Genomic DNA, 19,551 nt, shown 5'->3' on the forward strand with positions numbered 1-19,551 from the left:
CATCCGGAGTCCAATGGTCGAACTAAAGTCACACAAAATACTATTTGTGACATGCTGCATGCTTATGTATCGGGTCAGCCAGGCAAATGGGACAAATATTTACACATTTTACAGTTTGCCTACAACAATACTAAGCACTCTGCTATAGGTAAATAGCCCTTTCAAGTTGTCTATGGCAAGACTATTCCTACTCCATTGACTCATCTTAAGCATCCAATAGAGGTTGCTAACTGATTCATTGAGGGCTTCTCTACAATTTTGACTACTATTTGTAAGAATATAGAACACTCTCAAGCTATATATACTAAATGAGAGAAAAAGGGGAGAAAAAGAGTTATATTTGAAAAAGGTGACCTAGTGATGTTACGAATTGGAAAGTGTCAACTTAAGAGTATTGAGACACATCTTGTTGTAAAGTTGGCCTCTAGATCCTATGGTCCCCTTAAAATTTTAGAGCGTATCAATAACAATTCCTATCGGTTAGAATTACCACCACATTGGAAAATTCATAATTCTTTTTATATGCATTTCTTGAAATGTTTTCATGGAAACCCACCGATTCACCCTATTGTTGAGGAGGCACCTTTGCTTCAAGGAGAGACCCAACTATTAGAGCCAGACCATATCATTGATACACAAATCACTGCTGAGACAAGATGAGGAAATTCATATCCCATTTATCTTGTTACATTATATGTTACCATGATGTTGAAAAAATGGAAATTCCTATTAATTAGTTATGGGGAAAAGGAGAAGGGTTAAAAGAAAGAGGGCGAGGCCATAGTTAACTAAGTGACAAAGGGAGGATTTTCAATTAAGGAATAATGGAGGGTAGGGGGATTAAAGAAGGAGCCTACTATGACCTACATATTGGTAACTGATGACAAAAAAAATCATAACTTCCAAAATATAACTCAAATGAGCATCATTCAAAAGCCAATATTCTTATTTTCTACCTACAAAATCAACATGCCAAAAGAATATTCCAATCTAAAGCTTGAAAATTTTCATTAATTCATTAAAGCTCAATGACTTGTTGTGTATTGATATAAGAATTTTTGAGTGGACAATGCTCGCCAACCATAAAATTCATATCTGGCAAAGTAGAAGGGATACAAAAAGCTAGAAGAGATGATGTACTCACATTCAAAAAAAACAATTGGCATCCCAAAAAAACATCGTGCATGGGATACATAGGGTATGAAAAACTTGGCATGCCCTCTGGGCACAACACTCATGCAACACCACCCACAGAAGCTAACCAATGTGAATCCCCTTGTTGGCATGAGAAAGCAAAGGTATATAGTCCAAGAGATGCTCATCGTACACCATAGTGTGTGCAATTGTGAGTAGCCCATGCCCCTACCCTGGTATGGAGTGACCCATGATGCGAAGGGTAATACTTACCATCATGCAACATCTTGATGAGGCACTTATCCAGTGTCGTTCCAAACTTAGAGTCCATTTTGAACTTCTAGTGCATGAATGCCCTCACATCATCTGCTTCATATTGAATGTAAAGGTCCATGTCAGTTTGCAGGTCCCCAGCACTAATATTCTTAGACTATTTTGGAAGTGTGGATGCCCATAATCTTTCATGCAATAGCCTAATGTGCCATGGAATGTATGGAGATTCTTTCGCTTTAGGCTCCTGCACATTATCATGCCTCCAACCAGATGGTCCTTGTCCCAACCTATTTATCTTTGGATACCCTAGATGCTCTTCACGATGAGCTGACAAACCATTTGTAGATGTAGATGAAACAATATGCCCCCCCTCTTGATAGAGCAAAGACTAGCAAGATAAGACTTAGAAAAAAATCTAAACTGAGTAGGACACCAAGGTTAGTATCCCCCAAACCGACCCCCTATTGTGACATTGAGCTTGTAAACTTTCGATGTGTATGGCTTGGCGGGAGAGACTAGCTTCTTGGACCTTCCCCTTGGTCTTTTCACACTTTTGAAAACAAAAAAACAAATAAATGATCATAGCAGCTAGCCCATTTAGTACACTATGTCCCCCTTGTTTATACTAGACCAAATTTTTTTTGCTATATTGCATTTTATTTTTGCTATACTGCACTTTATTCCCACTTCATTTTATACATCACACCATAGTCTTCATGCAGCAACATGCTTTACACAATATCCCAGAAGTCTTTTACAGAGGCATTCGAATAGCCTAGAAGTGCAACCCCATAATCAACTAACTTTTCATGTAGGGGGGTATAATCAACTAAGTTTACACCTTCACGCCTTCAGTTGTCGCAATCAGCATCACCCCATAATGGACTCAACGCCTAAGGTAGCTCCCGATGAGAGGAGACGATGCCAATGAATTGGACCAAGACCACAGAGGTAAGAAATGAGAAGCTCGAAGCCACTTGATGCACATACTGTCCATTAGACATACACTCCTATCAACCCAACGCCAATCACCTCAACGACTCCCCATTGCATTTTTGAGGCAATCGCATACGAGCATTCATAGTTCAGGCAATGCTCATCAGCAAACTCCTATCGCCTCAATGCCAGTCACATTGCTCAATGCCTCCCGTTTGGGCCCTACGAGGTAATCACATACTTCGGGCCCTACAATGCAACACCTACTAGCAAATGATGCAATGCCTATCGATCACTCGTAGGGACTCATCTCTTAGTCTCCTCTGTGTTGTCTTTCTCATTAGTTGCCTCTTTGTGCACATTCTCCACATTTTGCTTTGGGAACATCTCTACGATTGGCTCATCAATGTCCACGGCTAGCTCTCCATTCACATGAGCCTTAACATCTACAGAATGGCACTCTAGATTCGCATTGGCATCAAAGTCTTCACAGAACTCCATGCCTGAGAAGTCTAGCCTTCGTTTGATGGATACTTTTTTTCCTTTCACAGACCCTCTTGTCGCCATAACCTTCACCCTCATTAGGAACCTTGTCACTAAGAGTTTATCAAAGCACACAAACCCAATATGACCCCCCATTGTAGGCCATTGCAGGCACGAGCTTGTGCTAATGCAACTGCCACCACCTCGGGAGGAATCAGCTACTACCACTCAACAAATCTCATTTAGCACACCACCTTACTTGAAGGGAATGCCAAAAAATACTATTTTGAATTTTGAATTTTTATTCAAATGGGACATACACCCCTCGCCTACCTAACTTCAATTCAAATTTCCTATTAATTAGTCTTGAGCTCCACCCCCATGAACTCAAAAAATTAATGCAAGGTTTAAAGGCCCTCCTTAGAATGAGTAAAATTATTGTAAGGTCATTGGAACCATGGGCATTTCTATAAGATGGATGGCCTCCATCATCTCTCCACATTTCCTGCATGCAAAGTATTGGCATCAGGGATGGAGGAGCATGAGTTGTATCCAAGTGATGAAGGAGAGCAAGGCGACATCAATGGAGCTACTGATAAGTGAAAAGCAAATAGTATTGAAGAAAGTGAAGGTTGCATTGAAACCCCTTTCTATCAAAGCTCCCTGACTTCCCTTGCCTCTCTCTCTGAGCTTTCTCGTGCTTCTCTTGGTTTTTGCAATAGTTCAATCATATGCAAGCTTCACAACCGTCTGCCCATCCATAGGTTGTGAAGCCAATCAAAAATTGCCCCACTAGTTAGGGGCTTTCACACCCATCGTCGGATGGACAAAAAAGAGTTGGCACCTGAGTCATGGATGAGCGGAAGAAAAATATTGGGTAGCCTCGTTGTGTCGCCCATGAGCATGTTCGCCAAAAATTATCCAATAGCAAGAATCGAACGCGGGTCCCTCGAGGTGTAGAGAGACAACCTTACCAACACAATAGCTTTCTTTGGTGTTCAAGACTGCTTCATTTATTATATTGGACTAAATTTTGCAAAGTATGTGTCCCCTTCGTGTGAATTGCATTGCAGATGGATGTTAGATAGTCGTGTTCGCAAGGCTAGATGATTGAGTTGGAGATGCTCAGTGTCCATGGATGCATGTGAAATGGGCCTTAAATCAATCACCTTAGTTTAGTTATGGATTATACGCTGAAGATTTTGCAAGGATTCTTTACATTATGTAAGTGAATTTAGATTGAAAGCTAAACAAGATATTCCAAGGATATTTAAGTTTTTGTTTATGGAAAGCGCTTATATAGTGATAATGATGAAGTTAAGGACACTTAAAAGGTTTCCTATCTTTGGACCTTTTAAAAAAAAAAGTTAAGTGTCGAGTATATAATTATATAAGCAAAAAGAGGGTTACAAAATTGGTCAATTATTGGGCTAGCCACCCTGAGAGACAATGGTACATTTCTAGAAGAGCTTGGCTTACTACTAGATCTTGACAGGAGGTCAACATGCTAAAATCACTGAGATAGAGGGCCACTCCAGTGGCTAGCGCCGTGCTCTTACATCCTTTCACTATAGCATTCCTGAAAATTGAGTGGTTCCTAACATCCCATATCGAAAGAAAGACAGCGGCTTTGATTAGGGTCACGACACCGCTAATGTTGAGGGAAGATTACAAGGGCCACCCAAAAGAACTGACTGCCACCATGGGCCAATAGTGAATTTGTGCATCACTCCTAAGGACTAGACTGTCTTTTCGACTTTGAACAGAGTCTGCCTTTTTGACTTTGAACCAAACCTGTGGTCCATAGAGTCTTCGATTACCAAAGATCCAGATTGGCAAGGCCCTTCTCTAAGGATGAGCTAGAAGAAGCTTTAAATGCAATGGGTAAGGACAGATCTCCAGGTCTCGACAACTTGATAGTGGAATTTTATCGGGCTTTCTCGGGAATTATTGATGAGGACCTTACCAACATGGCAAAAGCTACATGTAATAAGGGCACATTGACCAGGGACGTAAATGTTGGGCTGATGAAACTCTTCCCCAAACATCAGGACCATCTAAAGGTGAGCGACTGGAGGCCAATAACCATGCTCAAAACCTTCTACAAAATCATTGCCAAAGCCCTTACTCTGCATATAAGTAATATCTACAACATAGTCATTGACCGAGAATAGAATCGATTTGTCAGAGGAAGGGACACTTTTGAGAATATCATGAACATGGCTTCCACCATCGACTTTGCAAACGACACTGGCCAAAACATCCTAGCCTTCGGGATTGGCCTAGATAAGGCGTATGACAGTGTCAGATGGGATTTCATTCAGGATGTGTTGAAGCATCTTGGTTTCAAAGCAGAACTCACAAAGAAGGTGGCAACCCTATTCGAAAATGCCAGTGCAGTGCTTTGCCTAAACGGTGGTGTAGTTGGAAGATTCAATCTAAGGAGGTCGGTTAGGTAGGGCTGCCCTCTTGCACCCTCCCTCTTTGCTCTAGCCACAATGCCACTACTCACAATGATCAAGATGGAACAAGAAGCAAAACGTCTAAAAGGAGCTCAACTCTCATTGGGAAGCCACATCTGCTACCAGATGTTCGTGGATGGTCCAAGAGGATCATGAGAGCATAAATAACCTCCTCCACATTACGGAAGTGTTTTGCACTACTTCGGGCTCCAAATGTAGCTAGGAAAAAACTTTCTATTGCTTACGTGCTAGACACCCTTCCAGTGTGGCTTCAAGAGTTACGGGTCAACGTTATTCCCTAGGGACAAGTCATTAGATATCTCGGAGCACCCCTAGGCCTAGACCTGACCATGAGGCAGTAGTTCACTAGTTCCACAAGAAGATTAGGGCCAAACTAAAGAGGTGGTCGGGCTTTACCTTGAGCGAGGATGCACAAACCCTTATCGTGCAGCATGTACTGTTAGCCATGACCAATTACATGGCTTCAATATGGCATTTCAACACTTCTCAATGGCTCAAAGTAGAGCAGGTTCAGGGGTTTTTTATGGTCCAAGAATAGTGGAAGGAGGCACATGCACTATATCCCGTGGGAGCCAATGAAGGCCCCGAAGCTTCGCAGTGGCCTTGTCCTTGCTGACGGATTTACTCAAAATATTTCTGTGCTCAGTAAATGGCTTCACCATTTCTTTGAAGGCCATGTGCCCTCGACTGAGATAGCAAATTTTTTCATAGAAAAGAGTAGGGGAGTAGCATCATGGCCAGATGTAGCCTAGCACAACAGCTTGTGGGTCTAGTTTGTCTAACCTATTAAGATAGTGGGTTCATATCTGCTTGCGGGATTGGCATGGGCTTGGGAGCTCTGCGTAAACCAATTCTCATGGAAAGGTAAACCTGGATTAAGAGGCGATGCAAGCCTTCTAGAATAAGTCTGATGGACTATGGCACTCAGACGAATGGGAGAGCCATTTGCCCTTCATGATCAATGAAGGGCTAGGTCCCTTTTCAAAAAGGGCTTGAGAATGTGGGCTGACATTTGGGACACCCAATAGGTCAATTGGCTGACTATTCAGCAGCTGCATGGCAAGTATTCCATGATGGATGGGGAGAAGGACTTGGTGCAATCTGTATTGGATAGGATCCCTTGGGCTTGGCCAATGAACATGATTTCATCTCCCAACTAGAAGGCAAACCAATGGTGCCTTGGAAAAACTCCCTTAAGAGAAAATTAACGGGCCAAGTGCGTGTACAAGCAACTTCTGTAGAAATTGCCAAGACAGATCGAGCTAAACAAAAGATGAGGCATCAATAGGAGTGTTGCTTGGTGGAATGCTTAGTTCAAGGAGATATGGTGGGGATGCACAAGCGGGAAGGCAAGGTACATTCTATGGAAGGCGATCAATGATTGGTTGTTTGTGAGGGCAAAAGGCTGTAGGCGAACCCAACGTGCTTGCTTTGCAACAAGGCACTAGAATCTATGCGCCATCTAATCTGGGGATGTCCAATCCCTCCCACCTTTTCCTCCTTCTTGACCGGAGTTCAATTCTTGCATCCTTTGTGACTTTGATCGCCTTGCAAATGGTGGCATCCCATTTGCTGCATGGATTGAAATCCTCTCGTACGCCACCTTTCCAGGTACCTTCGACTGCTTGGTAGTAATATTTAAATGCCAGTAACCTTTTATCAAACTTGAGAGGGACATCCACTAATTTTGCTGTCTTGCATGACATACTGAAGCGCCACACCACCAGCCAGTGGTCTGACATAGATGTGGAAGTAATGTATTCATCTCCCAATGGAGTGTGAAGCCACCAACCTTCCTTCGAAATGTAGAGCGATCTAGCGTGGCGGCCTTGAATTCCCCACCATTACGTTTATTGCTCTAGGAAAATCCGTGCAGGCCAATGAGATCAAGCTCACATGCACCTACCAACCTAGTGCCAAAACACAGACTTTCCCACTCCTCCCGCTTTGTGCTTATCAAGGTGGTGCCTATGTGGGTGTGGTCCTCATCATTTTCTATGAAATTCCAATCCCCACCAATTATCCAATGCCCTCCGGTGAGACAAGGGCCTGAAAATTTAGAGGAGCTCTTCCTTTCTGACGGGAAGTTAGGATCATAGACCGATGCCACACCACAAACCTACCCTTCCATGATCACTTCTACTCTTACCATCCATCCTCTCTCATCTCTAAACACCTCCTTGGGGCAGAGACCACTAAGGCCAACTATTGCTGAACCACCTTTTCCTCTCACGATGCTATTAACAAAAGCTACGTACCCAATTTGATTCAGCGCGAACCACAAACTCTCTTCACAACCACACTTAAGTTCCTAAAACAAGATAATCTTGGGCTTGACTCTTTAAATTACAGACAAACAACCATGTTGCTTCAACGTATTGCAACATCCCCTAACATTCTAAGACATAAGCGAGACACTCCAATCTTCATTCTACTAACATCCATGCTATTCCGAGTGGAGGGAGAGGGCTTAATATGCATCCTTAAAGAAGTTAAACCTATTTTTATTATTTCTTCCTTAATCCTTTTGCTATCGTTGGGCAATGGCCACTGCTTCCATCTTGCTTAGGCGCTCACAATTGGGGTTTCCTCCTCTAAGCTTTTCCTCATGCGTTTGTTTTTTATGGTTCGCATCTAGCATTGTCTCATCCTTTCGGGTTTCATCTTGCTATGGTTGCAAACAATGAAAGCTCAACCTAAGACACCAACTCCAGAGGGAGAACAATTGAGGCTTTTTGATTCGTCTGGCTTGCAGGAGCTTTTTGGGGAGCCATCTGGGTTGATGGACCCTTTGCATGCATGACGTCCTGGCCGGATGGAACGAGGAATCCTCCTACGCTGAATTGAGGCTGTTCTCATGAGAATGCAGGGTGGCTTTGCCCTTTCGTCGGACAACCATCCATTCCTGAGTCGGATTGATGTGTCTTTTGATGACAGGTTCATCTTGTGGATTTGGAAGCATGGTATATTGATCACCTCCCGCATGCATGATTGCGTGGATTTGGAAGCGTAGATTTCCTCATGCATGATTTCTCGATATGAATGGAGTACTCTAATGTCCCATAATACATTGGCTGGAAGACAAGATTTGATGGGTGGCTTCATCCCTTGGTAGAGTCGTGCAGGTTCCTTTAGCCCTTTCCCTGATTCATGCTTTGTGTGCAAAAAGACAGGACACTATGCCAAAAACTGCCCCCTTAAACCAACCAAATAGGGGCCCCCAAATTGGATTTGGGGCCCTATTAATTAATTTGTGTTGGCGGGGAGGGGGGAGGGTTTGGAGGGGTTAAAAATATGGGGTTTCATGGTGTGACATGTGGTAATGCGTCGCATGTTCGAATGTTGTGGAGTGATCTGGAAGGCTATGAACGGTTTGATTTAAGGGCGTAGGAGATATGATCTAGGGGTATGATGGATCAAAACTTGCATGACATGCATGACGATGATGGGGAGCTGAATAAGAGTGCGGCTACGATGATGGAGGGTGTGCGTGCAGCTGAAGATGAAATCTCTAGCTCTAGCTCAGGTTGGTGCAACGAAGGATGGTGAAGATGATCATGTGGAGAGGAACACGGAGTGTGAGGTTGTGACAGCAAAGTAGAAGTAAGGCTCTTGTGTTTTGTATGGTGTTTTTATTAAGGAGGGATTTTGATGTTGTTTGTCTTGTGTTTGTAGGATAAAGCCTAGGAGGCAAAGGTCGTTTTAAAAAATGGCTAAAGCAAAGACGTTCAAATTGAGTGTCACCATTGAAATAGGTATGGTAGTGACATTAACGATCTTGAACTAACACGTATCAAGAGGATTTTGGAGGAAGCATGCATGTTCGGATTTTGTGCGATGGAGAGAGGAGGAGCACTGTCTTGTCTACACCTGCAAATGGTCATCCGGATTTCATCTATGAGTATTCAAGCGGTGAACAAGTCCATTCAGAGGTATTTGGGTTGGGATATCGATAGGCTGGAGGGTGGAGTGATTATTTGCCGTGCACTCAAGTAGTGTAATATGAGTATTTTCCATAGGATATTGTATAAAGGACTATGGGGAACTGCATTTTAAGAGTGTTTGGAAGAATGTCAGCTCCGAGGATATGCAAGCGGGTGTAGAGTTGTATGTGAGATATGGTGCAGATGAGATCAGAAATCGAGTGTGACGTTGTGACGGCAAAGCAAGAGTAAGGCTCTTGTGTTTTGTATGGTCTTTTGATTAAGGAGGGATTTTGATGGTGTTTGTCTTGTGTTTGTAGGATAAAGGCTAGGAGGCAGAGGTCATCAAAGTCATCAACAAAAACGGCTAAAGCAAAGATGTTCAAATTGAGTGTCACCATTGGAATAGGTTGTAGCGACATCGATGATCTTGCACTGACGCGTATCAAGATATTTTTGGAGGAAGCATGCATGTCGGAATTTTGTGTGATGGAGAGAGGAGGAGCACTATCTTATCAACACCTGCAAATGGTTATCTGGATTTTGTCCACGAGTATTCAAGCAATGAACAAATCCATTCCGAGGTATTTGGGTTGGGATATCGATAGGCCGGAGGGTGGAGTGATTATTTTCCGTGCACTCAAGCAGCATAATATGCATACTTTCCACGGGATGTTAGGATATTGTATAAAGGACTATGGGGAGCCGCATTTTAAGAGTGTTTGGAAAAATATCGGCTCAAAGGATATGCAAGCGAGTGTAGAGTTGTATGTAAGATATGGTGCAAATGAGATAAAAAATTGAGTGTGCCTGACTAGTGTTAATATCTTTGATCGTGCTTTCATGTATTGGAAGTTCAAATTGAAATGTAGGTTGAGGATGCCATTTAGTAAGTGTCTGTTGAGGATGCTCCAGTCTGGTCAATACTATCCATTTGCCGCTTGGGTAATTGCTTCACAGGGAAGGGGGATGGATGCAAGGTGTGTGCAGTGTATGTGGAAAGCTATGGTTTCATCGACTGCATTGATCGGTAGCAACATCAGCTTGATCTTCTTTAGTTCTGATGCCTCTACCACTTAGCCGCGCATCGATAATAATATAAAGGGTGTCCTCCATGCACCCAGGTATTTTAACGTTGGGTTATAGCCCGTTGTAGAGAATGTAAGTGCAGGTTGTCCTATTGATGTTCCATTGCCAGGGGAAAGTGGAAAAACAATCTTTCTTCGATGCCATGAAAGTCCCTTGAGAGCTAGCCGCAGTGGAAGTATTCCCTCAATTCATCACTGTCATGGGAAAGAGCCAGTTCTTGCTTGTGAAAGGGAAAGTACCAACAGTACTTGTGCTCGCATGCCAGATTATTTGTTGTTAGTGACGAAATCAAGAAATGGCATACACATTGCCTGAAATTTTTTTTTAATGTTATCTATGTAATCGGCGAAGCTATGTAATATGGCCCCAAATTCAATTTTGGAGGGTGAAATAAATCAAGCTGAAGTTTTTTGTATATTGCCATGGATTATAGTTTGGTGGTGCATTGGTGTTACTATTTTTCGTTAATGTTCAGTAGTTTAATATGGTTAAATGGTTTAATAGGTTGTAGTAAATGGCAGTTTTAATTTAGTATTAATCGTTGGATTAATCGCTAAGTGGAAGTTAATTAAGGTGGGTTACCTTAGGTTATTAATGTGTTTAATTAAGCGAAGTTAACAGAACGTTGATTAATTAATTACGTCAGGTAGCCTAGGGAGATTTTTGGATTTTCTCACACCCCCTTCAGCCACATGTCATGAATCTAAGCCCTTGATTTGGTTTCATCTTATGCCCTTGATTTCATTTGATGTAAAAGCTAAGCTTTTGACTAAAGCACTAAAAGCATATAGGTGCTTTTCCCAATAAAAAGACTATATAAACTTTTCAAACCTATTAGATTTGAAGAGATGGTCTACTTGATTTGCAAGTTTGGGCTTATTGGCATGTGAAGCTTTGAAGAGCCTCACGATGACCTTATGATCTACTCTCATAAGCCTAAAAGCTCGACTTACTACAATGATCAGACTTCCATTTTCTCAAGGTTGGAGAGACACGTAACATTGGCTAGTTGGAGAGTGAGAATGTTACGTGTTCTACTTCAGACTTCCTCTAATGATAGTTGTCTTTTTGTGCTATCCAGAGTCTACTAAACGGTCTGAGAATGTTGGAATCATCCCGTTCAAGTACACATGCAAATGAGAATGTTACGTGTTCTACTTCGAACTTCCTCTAATGATAGTTGTCTTTTTGTGCTGTCCAGAGTCTACTAAACGATCTGAGAATATTGGAATCATCCCGTTCCAGTACACATGCAGATCTTCCACACGTAGATCCTCTCAGGGTTGCTTTTCATAATAAAAAGTAGTATATAAACTTTTCAAATCTATTAGATTTGAAGAGATGGTCTACTTGATTTGCAAGTTTGGGCTTATTGTTGGCATGTGAAGCTTTGGAGAGCCTCATGATGACCTTATGCTCTACTCTCATAAGCCTAAAAGCTCAACTTACTACAGTGATCAAACTTCCATTTTCTCGAGGTTGGAGAGACATGTAACGCTGGCTAGTTGGAGAGTGAGAATGTTACATGCTCTACTTCAGACTTCCTGTAATGATAGTTGTCTTTTTGTGCTGTCCAGAGTCTACTGAACGATCTGAGAATGTTGGAATCATCCCATCTAAGCACACACGCAGATCCTCTCAGGGTTACATTGGCAAGTTTCAGATATTGTCTCTCGACGTTGGACTACGATTACGAATATTGACATTTAGGTAATCTGCCAGTTTCTTATCCATTCACGAGACTTATCCTCGGTGCTAATATTCTCGGTGTTTATATTCTCGGCATTATCTCGACACCCAAGGAAGGGCCCGTTTCCTCGGATTATAACTCTTTGGGAAAGGAAACGCGCCGCCTCCTCACACACACTATGTGTGGTTATAATAATTATATATTATAAATTATAATATAAATATATTCAATTACTAGTCCATTCAAAAGTTCTTGTTTCTAATCTAAATTCTTACAACATTGCTCTCGTTTAATGCATGTTACCGATGCGAGGGAGCAAGGAAATCTAAGCTAGATGCAATATCGAAGGATGACTACACCTTTATTCATATGGTTGTAGTCCATGTGACAATCTTGTAAAATATGCAATGAGGATCATTTATTGTATCGCCTTATTCATGTATTTGTTGAAGTCTTGGACTTCAGCTTCCAAAATATGGACATCACAAAATCAATAATAAATCACCTCTGTCTAGTCTATGTCCACTATTTTACTCATTCTCTTTTTTCCTTGAACAATTGATAAAATAGAAGGATTAGCTCCACGATGGAAAGACTCCCTCCCACAAGATTAAAGCGAGAGCTATGCAAATACTTACAAGACATATGACAGGAAGGGCAAATTAATGGAGCATCAGTATCCCTCCATGGAATGTAGCACTAAGATTTCATTTACTTGTAGAGTTGATTGTATTATAGAGTCGTTGCTGAACATCAAGCCCAAAGCAGTGGAGCATCTGATGTGTAGAAAACAACGAAAATCGCAGCTTCGGCTAAAGCTTTGCGTTTGAGAGTCATACGCATGAAACGAAAGGAAATGAGCTATGTCCCTACCAGGTGGAATGGATCATTTACAAAATGCATGCATGAAACGAAAGGAAATGGGCTATGCTGCTAACAGGTTGGAGCATTCGTAGAAGATCAGAAGATGAAATCCTAAGATCGACGAAGAGAACCAGCTTGAAGTTGTGGAGGTTTCAACCCGCTGGTGTTACCTTGAACTTTTTAATACTCCTCTCCCTCATCGCCTTCGTCTCCCTCAGTTGATTCTGCTCCAACTTCCTCGTAATCTTTCTCCAAGGCAGCCAGGTCCTCGCGAGCTTCAGAAAACTCCCCCTCTTCCATGCCTTCCCCCACATACCAGTGCACAAACGCCCGCTTCGCATACATCAGATCGAACTTGTGATCAATCCTCGAAAACACCTCGGCCACACTCGTTGAATTCGAAATCATGCACACTGCCCTCTGCACCTTGGCCAGATCCCCCCCCGGCACCACCGTCGGTGGCTGGTAGTTGATCCCGCACTTGAAGCCCGTCGGACACCAATCCACAAACTGTATTGTCCTCTTCGTTTTGATAGTCGCCACTGCCGCGTTCACGTCCTTTGGCACCACGTCTCCTCGGTACATCAAGCAGCACGCCATGTACTTGCCGTGACGCGGGTCGCATTTGGCCATCATCGACGCAGGCTCGAAGGCGCTGTTAGTGATTTCTGCAACGGAGAGCTGCTCGTGGTATGCTTTCTCGGCTGATATCACGGGAGCATAGGACGAAAGCATGAAATGGATCCTCGGATAAGGGACCAAATTAGTCTGAAATTCCGTCACATCGACGTTCAGCGCACCGTCGAAACGCAGCGACGCAGTAAGCGATGAGATGACCTGAAACAATGAAACTTATCAGGATCCAAATCAGGAATGCACAGCCAACGTCTATGGAAGTCCTAACGTTGCACAGAAGGAGCTATTCGCCTTACCTGAGAGACAAGTCGATTCAGATTTGTGTAGGTCGGACGCTCAATGTCTAGAGAGCGCCTGCAGATATCGTAGATTGCCTCGTTGTCGAGTAGAACGGCAACATCCGTATGCTCCAGGAGAGAATGCGTAGACAATACACTGTTGTAGGGTTCAACCACGGACGTGGATACCTGAGGCGAAGGATAGACGGTGAAGCCGAGCTTCGATTTCTTGCCGTAATCCACAGAGAGGCGCTCTAGGAGCAGGGAACCGAGACCGGAGCCCGTCCCTCCCCCCACGGCATGAAAAACTAAAAATCCCTGCAAGCCCGTGCAATTGTCTGCCAGCTTTCTGATGCGATCGAGGCAAAGATCCACGATCTCTTTGCCAACTGCAAAATCAAAACAAGCTTATGAAACTGCGGCAAAAATGGATCACAAAACTGAGTGGATGATACTCACTGGTGTAGTGGCCACGGGCAAAGTTGTTGGCGGCATCCTCCTTGCCACTTATGAGCTGTTCTGGATGGAATAGCTGCCGATATGTTCCAGTGCGCACCTCATCGATCACAGTAGGCTCAAGGTCAAGGAAGACAGCTCTCGGCACATGCTTTCCTGCCCCGGTTTCGCTGAAGAAGGTGTTGAATGCATCATCACCACCTCCAACAGTCTTGTCGCTTGGCATTTGGCCATCAGGCTGCAAAATACAGTTATCATGGAATGAGATACAGGCAGAATGGAGTGACAATGAAGTGGGATAACTAATTTCGAGGCAGAAGGTGTCGATCACCACATTTATCGCGTCACGTCGTCCTACATACCATGCTTTCCTGGACAGACAACAGACTCAAAGAAAATGCAGAAGCAACTCTTTCAACAGACCATAACCTCGCATATATTGGTAAGATTAATTAAACATTTCTTCCTCAAAACAGTCAGGGGAAAGCCCGGTGAATTTGCACACTGTGAACCAGAACGAAAAGAAAAGCGTTCCATTCAAAGAATTCCAAGTAGATCGGGGACCCGGAGAAGCGCCATTGGGAAACGATTGCGAAAACGGATGAAACACCAATATCGCAATGCACGTCGCTATTCTCGGAAAATCAGAATCCGGTAGGGAAGAAAAGAGAGGAAAAACCAGAACGCGGGAGTGAGAGAACAGAAACAGAAATTAAGAGAGGAGGTAGGAAGGAGACCTGAATGCCATGTTCGAGGCAGTAAAGCTCCCAGCAAGCATTTCCGACCTGGATACCGGCCTGGCCGATGTGGATGGAGATACACTCTCTCATGGTGAGGAAGGAGAAGGAGAAGGAGAAGGGGAAGGAAAGCTTGAAGAGCGATGGCTATGGCGGGAGGTGCTGTGTGCTGTACACAGAGTGGAAGCTTCAAAAAGACGAAGAAGATGAAGATGTGTGTGAGATTAGAGTGTGTTTTTTAAACGGGCCGTTTAGCCCAAAACCGTTACGGTAACGGTCCCGTAAGCGGTCTCTACCTTTAAGCCTCTTTACACCTGTGCTCGCTGTCCCTCCAGCCAAGGGTTGCTTTCACACCATCTTTTTAAAAGGGCCTCCAAGCGCGAGCCACTCGGAGGGAGCCCTACTCGGAGGATTTATTTGCAGCCCCCATAGAGCTGGAGCACTGGCTCAGCAGGGCTCCCTGGCAGTCAAATGCTAGCCCGAAGAGCTTGCAATCTGGGACTCCAGCCCAGCATTGGACTGCTGGAAGGAAATATCCTCTCCCATTGGTGGATGGGAGAACCAGATTGCAGGTTCAGGGAGGGGGAGCTTGCTTCAAGGTACAATTTGGCCCCAGCTTCCTCACATGGGGACGGAATTCCTGCTGAGGTTGGAATGCTGGGCTCAACAGCTCCCTCCATCTCTAGCAGCACGTGGGGAGCTGCTCTAAGGATGGGTGCTGGAGTGATGCAAGGGCGAGGGGTCACACCATCTCCCTAGCCCCTCCTCCAAAAGTTGAGATGAGGGGCACTAGTCCTACTTGGTCCCATACCAAAGCTGAGCCTGAACATCTAACACCAAAAGAGCTGCCTGCGATCAGAAGGTTGCCCGCATCCTCCCCCTCTGTGGACGAGTGACGAAAAAAATGGTGCGAGTTGTGCTGTGCAATGATTGAACTTTCCATCAACTGTCCCACACACCAATCTCCATCCCCATTGGGCCTATCAACTATTCTTCTGAAGTGATGACAGTTTTTTAATGAGACTATTAATCTCCTATTAATGTGGGCTAGTGTAAACCTCATGATTGAGGCCATTCGTCCACCTATCTCCAAGTCCGGGCAGGGTGTGACTGGGAACCCCACCCTATGACAAAGAAGGTCCTCTGAGGTTGGGATGGGGCCGGATGCACCTCACGGTCGCCCAGTTTCGTGGGCAACTGATATAACTCCCACCAACCATGTTAATTGGGTGTAGAACTCACACCAAGGGTTCTATCTCAATGATTGCACCAATCACACTTAGGTGACAGTTAATTTACTAGCCTTCAAAAGAAGTCATAGATGCCGGGTGGTGTGAACCACAATACCAAATAGCCAATAGTGACAAGCATTTCAAATGACTTCGGCATTGGGTGGTCTGAATCCATCCTCACATAGACTCAAGTCTGCTAAAAAAGGATCTCAACCTTACAATCACCCACCCTTCATAATGATAATCTGAGAGAGCCATAGTAAATGTCACAGAGCCATCACCTCCCCATCTCCATCAATCCTTATGGCGGCCTCCTTGAGCATTTGACAACCGGATATCCACCAAAAACTTATTTGCTTTCCATTGAGTTTGTATTGATTAACTTTAAGCGAGAGAGAGAGAGAGAGAGAGAGAGAGAGAGAGAGCTTTTCACACTAACACTAGAACAACCTTGTTTACACTGCACACTTTGAAATACCCCAACAAGTAATAGACATGGTACCATGTGGAATGGGGCACAAGAGAGTCTATTATGTGGGTAGGAGAAGAAGATGCCACATGGGTAGACCTGGGTGGATAAGGACATCCAAGTTGCATCCATGTGGATAGTGCTGAACACTACCGCCTCGGTTGTTATACAGTCCACTGGATAGGAGTTTTGAATTAGGGTTTGCAACCGTAGGTAAAACAAATACAGTGCTAATGATTAGACAACAACAACAATAGAGGGTATAGAGGTTGTGCACGGCCTGAAGGAGATGAGAGGTACTTTGTAAGAAGGACTATACGGCTGGACAATAGGATTAGGTTGGCGAGATAGAAGCATGATCACACATACTATGCTTGGAACAATCTGGGACTTACTAGTTGGCATTACAACAATAGAGTCAAGGTCTGTTGCAAAGACTCAAGGCTACAAATGGGCAGGGGTAGATTCCAACAAGAGGTGTTGTAGTAGCAGGGCCTTCGAAAGACCCAAGAACATGTTAGCTAAGCATAGAAAGGGCAGATTGGGATGGCCTAGTCTATGGTTGGCTGACATACTACTTAGCCGATCAAAGGCTATATGCCCTATAAACAGGCCCCGTATGGGGGCAATCATTCATTTAGTGAGTCGCAAGGAGGTCAAGGAGAAGATGTCACAATGCCTCACCATTGCTTGCTATGCAAAGCAACAAGGAGCCTGCTTGTGCAACATTTAGGCAGCCCATTGAAGCTCCATAGGCTGACAGACAGTATCACAGTTCCACATCTAGATAGTACCTTGACTCCTAGATGGTGGCACAATATTTTTGTCCATCATTGGAGCATTCTACAATACATATTTGGTTGTTCTACTCTATTGTGCATTATTCTAGATCTATGTTTGTATCTATCTCTATCTACATTTGTGTGCATTGTGTGTTTCCAAGGCTAAATTTTTATACATTCTTGCTCTATGGGAGTTTGGATACAGCATGCAACTTCTATCTCTATTTCTAATGTGGTATTGAGGAAGATTCACAAGCCTCAAGGAGATCTTAGTTCGGCTCTTGGAAATCGAAGTCATTCCTATGTTTGAAGAACAAGTACCTTTGTGAGAAGGAAGGTGACCAAGATTCAGACATGTGTATTTATATCATTTGCATTTTTTGTTGAGCCTACTCTAAGAACTTCAATCCAATGGAAACACATGCACAATCAATATGGATGCCTTTGTACAGACGCATCTCCCACTTCGTGTCCCTCTCCTGCCTACTCCTTCTCTCTCCTCTCCACTTTTAGCCCCCTCTCTAGTCACCTCTCTTGAAGCCCCTTTGCTCTCCTTCCTTGTCATCTCCTTTTATCTTGGGCTTTGATCCACAGCTGAAGAGGAGAGGTGAATCACCTATCTATTCATATGGTTCTCGACCATCCACAAGTTTATCAGTGGCTCCCATCAAAGTTTCTTTTAGTCTGGCCATGGGGGCTCCCCACTACCTAGTCTACCTTCTTTGGTAGCAATGGTAGTTAGGTGAAAGATTAACCAAACCTCAAAACCAGGTACTACAGTCAAATGACAACCTTCTTGCTAAATCACACTTCAAAAAATGTGTCCACAAGGGCTGGAATCCGAATTGCAGCAATAGCTTGCCTATTGCAAACCACTTGGTATGGGGCCCGTATGGGGGTTGGGAGAAGGAGGGGAGAGAGAGAGAGAGAGAGAGAGAGAACTTAGCACTAGGGGCCATAAATAAGGGATAGGCACTGTCACAATTCTGAATTTCCAAATGATAAGGAGATAGGGGCATCTAGATTTGGTGTCATGGGGCGCAATGATCTCTAGACATGCTCTATATGGCAACATTAAGCTGGCCATTTTCCTTTTGATTATCCTTCTTATGTATGCAATCTCATGCAAAATGTCTAGCCTTATCACAAAAGAAGCACTTCTTCCTCTTCTCCTTTTCACCCTAAGAAATTGTTCCTATCCTTTGAAGAATCTTTCTTCTTGGGCTTTCCCCGTACCATCATTATCCTTCTTGTGTATTCAAATGCAATCTCATGCAAAATAAAAATGTCTAGCCTTAACACAAAAGAAGCACTTATTTTTTCTCTTATTCTTTTCACCCTGAGAAGAGTTCCCATTTGCTAAAGAATCTTTCTTGGGATTTCCCCAGACCCCAACCAAGCTTACTCTTACCATTTGCCTTTCCCGTGCCTATGCTGACATAAGCTTTATCATCACCACAAGCTCCTATCTATACATTTTCTCCTTGGTTTCCTTCTCCAAAGGCAACATCCCCAACTCCTTGAATGTCAGAGGTTTGGCTCAATTTGTTGTCATCACAAAAGTGACCAATCTGAAGCTCCTAGGAAATGTGTTAAGTTGTGTCCACCTTCTGGCCAAAACTCCTGGTCCTTGATCACCTTCACTTTCATGAGGTAATCATACATGCTCTCCTTGCTCCATCCTGTGTATAGGACTCTCCCTTAGTTATTAGTCCTTCAAGATAGTCCATGCTTACACCGTGTCCATGAACTAGATGTGTGGCATCATTGCAGTCGATGTCATCCCAATTATCATTGACAACACCTCATAATCCATATCTACCTTCTATTCCACCTTCAATACATCTGCACCATTCAAGCTACCCTCCTCTCTGAAATTGGGTATACGCTAGTGTGAAGCCATCAACCGTACTTGATAATTGGCACACTTGTCTAAATCTGAGTAACCTTACTTCTCACAAAGTTAGAGATCCTCAGGCAAAGATACCCCATGTCGATCCCTTGTGCTCTAATATGATGTTAGATAAATGGATGGGACTTGCTTCTTAGCCAAACCCTCACAAGTGGTAGAAGACTTTAATCTTGC

At 43.6% G+C, this 19,551-nt stretch overlaps 1 protein-coding gene across 1 annotated transcript; it reads right to left on the reverse strand.

Annotated features, from left to right (window-relative positions):
• Positions 1–12,741: 12,741 nt before the first annotated feature.
• On the reverse strand, positions 12,742–15,173 carry LOC147884011 (tubulin alpha-1 chain). Its single transcript, XM_087398095.1, has 4 exons — positions 14,983–15,173; positions 14,249–14,483; positions 13,808–14,178; positions 12,742–13,712 (listed from the first exon to the last, which is right to left on the reverse strand). Exons 1-4 carry the CDS (start codon positions 15,073–15,075, stop codon positions 13,056–13,058), a joined length of 1,356 nt encoding a protein of 451 aa, XP_087254221.1. The 5' UTR covers positions 15,076–15,173; the 3' UTR covers positions 12,742–13,055.
• Positions 15,174–19,551: the final 4,378 nt, after the last annotated feature.

This window comes from Dipteris shenzhenensis, chromosome 27 (assembly GCF_047967505.1).
Source record: "Dipteris shenzhenensis isolate YYH24624 ecotype China chromosome 27, Dip_SZ_1.0, whole genome shotgun sequence".
In the NCBI taxonomy this organism is placed as follows: domain Eukaryota; kingdom Viridiplantae; phylum Streptophyta; class Polypodiopsida; order Gleicheniales; family Dipteridaceae; genus Dipteris; species Dipteris shenzhenensis.

Bases quoted from the DNA above. Each gene is read 5' to 3' on its own strand.
- LOC147884011 (XM_087398095.1), bottom strand. From the start codon at position 15,075: ATGAGAGAGTGTATCTCCATCCACATCGGCCAGGCCGGTATCCAGGTC. The intron at 14,179-14,248 runs GTGAGTATCATC...TTGATTTTGCAG, and splicing joins TGCCCGTGGCCACTACACCA to TTGGCAAAGAGATCGTGGAT. The intron at 13,713-13,807 runs GTAAGGCGAATA...TCATTGTTTCAG, and splicing joins TGAATCGACTTGTCTCTCAG to GTCATCTCATCGCTTACTGC.